Source organism: Nerophis lumbriciformis, linkage group LG14 (assembly GCF_033978685.3).
Source record: "Nerophis lumbriciformis linkage group LG14, RoL_Nlum_v2.1, whole genome shotgun sequence".
In the NCBI taxonomy this organism is placed as follows: domain Eukaryota; kingdom Metazoa; phylum Chordata; class Actinopteri; order Syngnathiformes; family Syngnathidae; genus Nerophis; species Nerophis lumbriciformis.
Window position 1 is genome coordinate 29,126,771 of NC_084561.2, and position 7,053 is coordinate 29,133,823.

At 39.9% G+C, this 7,053-nt stretch overlaps 1 protein-coding gene across 3 annotated transcripts in view; it reads right to left on the reverse strand.

Annotated features, from left to right (window-relative positions):
* The window catches only part of LOC133616421 (ephrin type-B receptor 1-like), a 256,986-nt gene that overhangs the window by 84,678 nt on the left and 165,255 nt on the right, over positions 1-7,053 (reverse strand). For all 3 annotated transcript variants that reach the window (XM_061975655.2, XM_061975657.2, XM_061975656.2), the window contains exon 7: positions 3,094-3,356. In XM_061975655.2, coding sequence (XP_061831639.1) covers positions 3,094-3,356 — 263 coding nt within the window. The remainder of the gene's footprint in view (positions 1-3,093; positions 3,357-7,053) is intronic.

The window sequence follows — 7,053 nt, forward strand, 5'->3', positions numbered from 1 at the left end:
ATTCTACTGTAGTAATGATTCACAGGTCAGATATCATTGTAAATATAAATACATAGTGCAGAAAAGCTCGCAAATATGTCATGCTTTGAGTATAATTATGCATTAATATCTGGGCTACTAATTGGCATGGCCGCCTTAAGGCACGGGCTTACCTGGTCTGAAGCCCAGGGGCCCCCACCAAATCAAGGACCACCGATTTTGAGGGCGGAATGCAATGACTGGTGCTCATAGATGTCAATCACAGACAGCTCTGTTTCGTGTAGCGATTATATTCTCTCTCACTCTCTCTCTCTCTTGGCTGCCTTGTTTTTTCCTACTGGGCTTGAACCGGGGTTGCTGGTGTGAAAGGCTAGCGTCCTGACTACTGAGCTAAAACTCAGTTACACTTGCAGGGACCTGAATGCGCTTGTCGCAAAAAATAAGTTTTCATTAACTAAATTATTTTTTTAAATTGATGATATTTTTGCATTGTTGCTGTTCTGTTGAAGAATATCATTTACTTTTTTTTTCAAACTGTGACAAATATCCCCTCAGCCCCGGGGATCCCCCTTAGGTTAAGACAGCCCTGGCTATAATAATAATTTATAACTTATGAGACAGTTTTTAGAAAAAATGTTCAGGAATATTAAAGATTGCCCTGAAGAGTAGGGGTGTTTCGATTCAATATTGATATCTGATATTGGTCTGATATCAGCAAAAAGTATCGGATGATATCGGCTTGCATCTAGCTCGGTTGGTAGAGTGGTCGTGCCAGCAACTTGAGGGTTCCAGGTTCGATTCCCGCTTCCGCCATCCTAGTCACTGCCGTTGTGTCCTTGGGCAAGACACTTTACCCACCTGCTCCCAGTGCCACCCACACTGGTTTAAATGTAACTTAGATATTGGGTTTCACTATGTAAAGTGCTTTGAGACACTAGAGAAAAGCGCTATATAAATATAATTCACTTCACTTCATCTAAACACTCAGATATACGCGTTTTGATACGCTCAGTCCTACAGCGTATTTTTTGTGTGTGCAAAGCTGGACAGTCAGTTAATGTCTAAATGTCTTCCAATTAGGAAACAAGGTTGGTATTTTCTTGTATTTTAGCCAATTCATTTATAAAATGTAAACATGGTAGGCTATAGGCTACTCGGAGATAGCAGCTCAGCACACAAGCTGAATCCTATGTAGTAAGTGTCCTTAATTCAACATTGCTGAAAGCGTAATTTCAGTTCTTATATGTCTTGTACATGTTAAGAGTGGACAATAATAAAGCAACTTGAACTTGAATATTGCAGTTTACAATACAGACTTAGAGTGTCTGCGGCTGCAGCTTGATGTTTCCATATGAGTTGGGAAATTGTGTTAGATGTAAATATAAACAGAATACAATGATTTGCAAATCCTTTTCAACCCATATTCAGTTGAATATGCTACAAAGACAAGATGTTTAATGTTCGAACTCATAAACTTTATTTTTTTTTTGCAAATAGTATTTAACTTAGAATTTCATGGCTGCAACACGTGCCAAAGTAGTTGGGAAAGGGCATGTTCACCACTGTGTTACATGGCCTTTCCTTTTAACAACACCCAGTAAACGTTTGGGAACTGAGGAGACACATTTTTTAAGCTTCTCAGGTGGAATTCTTTCCCATTCTTGCTTGATGTACAGCTTAAGTTGTTCAACAGTCCGGGGGTCTCCGTTGTGGTATTTTAGGCTTCATAATGCGCCAAACATTTTCAATGGGAGACAGGTCTAGACTACAGGCAGGCCAGTCTAGTACCCGCACTCTTTTACTATGAAGCCACGTTGATGTAACACGTGGCTTGGCATTGTCTTGCTGAAATAAGCAGGGGCGTCCATGGTAACGTTGCTTGGATGGCAACATATGTTGCTCCAAAACCTGTATGTACCTTTCAACATTAATGGTGCCTTCACAGATGTGTAAGTTACCCATGTCTTGGGCACTAATGCACCCCCATACCATCACAGATGCTGGCTTTTCAACTTTGCGCCTATAACAATCCGGATGGTTCTTTTCCTCTTTGGTCCGGAGGACACGACGTCCACAGTTTCCAAAAACAATTTGAAATGTGGACTCGTCAGACCACAGAACACTTTTCCACTTTGTATCAGTCCATCTTGGATGAGCTCGGGCCCAGCGAAGCCGACGGCGTTTCTTGGTGTTGTTGATAAACGGTTTTCGCCTTGCATAGGAGAGTTTTAACTTGCACATACAGATGTAGCGACCAACCGTAGTTACTGACAGTGGGTTTCTGAAGTGTTCCTGAGCCCATGTGGTGATATCCTTTACACACTGATGTCGCTTGTTGATGCAGTACAGCCTGAGGGATTGAAGGTCACGGGCTTAGCTGCTTACGTGCAGTGATTTCTCCAGATTCTCTGAACCCTTTGATGATATTACGGACCGTAGATGGTGAAATCCCTAAATTCCTTGCAATAGCTGGTTGAGAAAGGTTTTTCTTAAACTGTTCAACAATTTGCTCACGCATTTGTTGACAAAGTGGTTACCCTCACCCCATCCTTGTTTGTGAATGACTGAGCATTTCATGGAATCTACTTTTATACCCAATCATGGCACCCACCTGTTCCCAATTTGCCTGTTCACCTGTGGGATGTTCCAAATAAGTGTTTGATGAGCATTCCTCAACTATATCAGTATTTATTGTATTTCCCAACTTCTTTGTCACGTGTTGCTGGCATCAAATTCTAAAGTTAATGATTATTTGCAAAAAAAAAAAAATTATGAGTTTGAACATCAAATATGTTGTCTTTGTAGCATATTCAACTGAATATGGGTTGAAAATGATTTGCAAATCATTGTATTCCGTTTATATTTACATCTAACACAATTTCCCAACTCATATGAAAACGGGGTTTGTACTTGATATTTCTTGGCCTGGGACCATTTACTGACTACGGCTCTCATTTCATGTGCCGTGGCACTTTGCAGGAATACAATTAACGTAACAAACATGTTGCAAGAAAAAGCTCAATGTGGATATTACCTTTTCTTAACCTTGAAAAAAAAAATCACATGCACATGAGTCATGGCCAAATATTCAAACTAGACTATGACGGTACACACCTGTATGTCGAAGGTGTATGATGTGTGAGCACGCAACTTGCTGATTTCCACCCTGGTTAGTTTTAACCCCCTCTTGCCCGGAACATAGGCCACACTGTCATCACAAGGCTGACACGCCCGTCGCTCACTGCTGTGACACCGGTGGCACAACACATTGTAGTACATGTCCCCACGGTGGCCGATGTCACGTGGGGGGTGCCACTGAAGCAGCAGCGACGTCCGGTTGACCACAGAGACCAAGTTGCGAGGAGCTGAAGGGACACCTGGAGAAGAAAATGAAAGGAGCACATGACAGCTGGATAAATGTTAGGCTAAGTTATCTTCAATTTGAATAACGTTATGTGATTAGGAAAATGCATATTGATCAATAGCACACCATACATTCTTACTAGATCAGTTACAATCACGGCCGCCTCTCCCAATACGCAGATCACGCGTTGTGCATAGGGCCCCGCGATCAAAAAATGACAGGGCGCTTCACATTAAATTTGACTGCAAATGTTTTTTACGAGCCCCTTCCTGCTACGCCACTGGTAAGAATATAATAACAGATTTCCCCTGATATGTTCACTGTCCGCCGAGGCGAACAGAGTCAATGACCTGGTTTCGTAAGACAAACTTGCTGGGTTCAAACCCCGTTGGAAGTTCTATCTATCCATACATTTCCGAGCCTATCCCAGCTCCATTCGGGCGGTAGGACAAGTCGCCACCTCATCACAGGGCCAACACAGATAGACAGACAAACATTGACACTAACATTCACACAATAGGGCCAATTTAGTAACCTATTCCCAGGTGCATGTTTTTGGAGGTGGGAGGAAGCCGGAGTATCCAGAGGGAACCCAGGCCGTCACGAGGAGAACATCCAAACTCCACACAGAAAGACCCCGAACCCGGGGTTCGAAACCAGAGCCTTCTTATTGTGAGGCACCAGCATTATGCTCAGAATATGTTTGAATTACCGTATGTTAAATTTCTTATCTTGCACAAGGGCACCAGCTAGCGATTATTTTAGTAATGGAGTAATCTATCGATTAGTGTGTCCATTGCGTATGTTAGGAAATTAGTTGAAATAAACAGTTATTTTGCTTGCTATAACCTTCATTCTGTTTTTTCTAATGAAGGCAAATTGTTAAAGGAGCCCTATGTAATAATTTAATGTCAAGTCATCATTAAATGGCCCTGATATGTCAAAAGGCATTAATAAATCATGTTCTTTTCGAATACCTCTATAACTGATAACGGTAGTTCAGCCGGCATATGCTTATTTCAAAATTAGATTTAGACATTAGACATTAGACAAACTTTAATGATCCACAAGGGAAGTTGTTCCACACAGTAGCTCAGTTTTAATTTCTTTTTTTTAAAATTTATTTTGAATTTATTTACAGCCCCGAAATCTTGTTATTGTTTTCATTTCGATGTCCCGCCCTCCGCCGTTTTACCAATTAGAAAGTCAGTGAGTGTGTTACATCTAGGTTTCCAGTTACGCACCGCCCTCTTCGTCGTGCTACTGCCACTGGTAAAGTTACTAAACATGTTGTCATGTTCTCAAACTTTTTTCGCCAAGTACCACTTCAGAAAACACTTGGCGCTCTAAGTACCATCATAATGACCAACAATAAAACACAGTAGCGTAGTTGGCCTAAGTATTCATTAAAACAAGGCAGCGGTTTTATTCAACAGGTATATTTAATATATTTGGCCACTGGAACAATACACACAGTTTGAACAGTAACACAGTTTTGACTCTGGTGTACTACTAGATGGCGCCTGCATACCACATTTTGAGAATTACTGATCTAGACCACAAGGGAGTGTTTTAAATGTAGATCAAAATCATCATAGGTACCTTTTAAAAACAAAACATACATCTAACAAATCTAAAACTTGCTGAGAATATTGTAATATTGAAAGTGAAGAAGCTTTCTGTCTAAATGTTTGTCTTCTTGAAAAGAGAACAGGCTATAGGTTACATGAGTAAGAACTTTAACTTTACTTTGTATAGTCATCCGCCACTTCTTACACATTTAACAAATAAAAATGTGCTTTAACTCAAAATTTGGCCAGGGTATTAATATGTTTGGGCTTGTCAGCCACCCACTCACTCCTCTATATCCACATCAAATCCATCACATTTTCTCAAAATTAAAAACAACTAATATTTTTAATTATGCTCTACAGTACTATATCGACATTTTAACATTTTACATTATTTTTTATTTGAAATAATGTGTCATGTGTCAAGTCTGCCCTTGAAAGCGCCAATGGTGCAGTATGCACTTAGTAGCTTGACACCTGAGACCTTTTCACAGTAAAAAGTAGATTTTTTCCCCCTTCCTCAGCATCAATTTGAGAGTGTTATGCCTTTGCTGTGGTGAGGTGCGCAATATGCGCTTTCACCGTTGTCAGGATATGTCTTTTGCTAACCACTCGAGCAAAATAATTGTTAATATTTCTACCGCGAAATGATTAGGGTTGACACAAAAGCAGCTTGTGGTCCCAATTATTCTGAATGTTATACTGCAAAATCCATTGGTCTACATCAGCGGTCCCCTCCAAGGTTTCTCATTGTCATCCCATTGGGTTGAGTTTTTTCTTGCCCTGACGTGGGATGTCGTTGCGGCTTGTGCAGCCCTTTGAGACACTCGTGATTTAGGGCTATATAAGTAAACTTTTGATTGATTGATTGATGGTTACGTCATTCATCACTCCAAGCAACGTTTTTAAGTTTTACAATGTAACTAAATCACAAAAAATACTTACTAAACGTCACAAGTTTGATGGTAGGGTTTTCATGCATATTTGTACGTGCTATCGTAATGTAATAAAACTAGCGTTGTTAGCATTAGCTAAACAAACAAGTTTGAAGTGTCTGTGTTAATAATATTAACTTACAATGGCATTCGTTTTGTATTGTTTTGGTTTCACAAATTATTCAGTAAATTCACCAAAACGTCACTGTGGAGTTATTGAGTCTGTTTAGCTGATTTAGAGAGCTACCTCCTGCAGCTAGTGGGTCTATGACGGTAACTTTTCTGTTTTGCTTGATCAGCCGTTTTACTGCCGTGTTACAGGCACCGTTTGGAAATAAACATTTACAAAATCTTTCTGTGTAAATATGTCATTTCACAATGTATATAGCTCAACTTATGGTCCGGTGCGGCTAATGCATGGAACAATATTTGTTTCTTCTAAAATTTAGTGGGTGTGGCACTCTATAGTCCGGAAAATACGGTATATAAATAATACTACCGTATTTTTCGGACTATAAGTCGCAGTTTTTTTCATAGTTTGGCCGGGGTTGCGACTTATACTCAGGAGCGACTTATGTGTGAAATTATTAACACATTACCGTAAAATATCACATGATATTATTTAGCTCACTCACGTAAGAGACTAGATGTATAAGATTTCATGGGATTTAGCGATTAGGAGTGACAGATTGTTTGGTAAACGTATAGCATGTTCTATATGTTTTAGTTATTTGAATGACATTACGTTAACATACCAGGCACGTTCTCAGTTGGTTATTTATGCGTCATATAACGTACACTTATTCAGCCTGTTGTTCACTATTCTTTATTTATTTTAAATTGCCTTTCAAATGTCTATTCTTGGTGTTGGGTTTTATCAAATACATTTCCCCAAAAATGCGACTTATACTCCAGTGCGACTTATATATGTTTTTTTACTTCTTTATTATGCATTTACGGCCGGTGCGACTTATACTCTGAAAAATACGGTAATTGCAATTAGCTACACATCTTTTTTACAACAACTTCCCTCACCGATAGCCTTGAACTGGCCCTTCACCCATGTGAACACTTGTTGACCATAGACCCGTTGAGCCCTTGAACTTATCACCTCTTTTGCTATAAAGACAGCGAATAAACCTTCATCCGGGCTCACTTTTAGCAGAAACTTGCTTGCGGAGGCACCCGCTCTTAGTGCTTACTT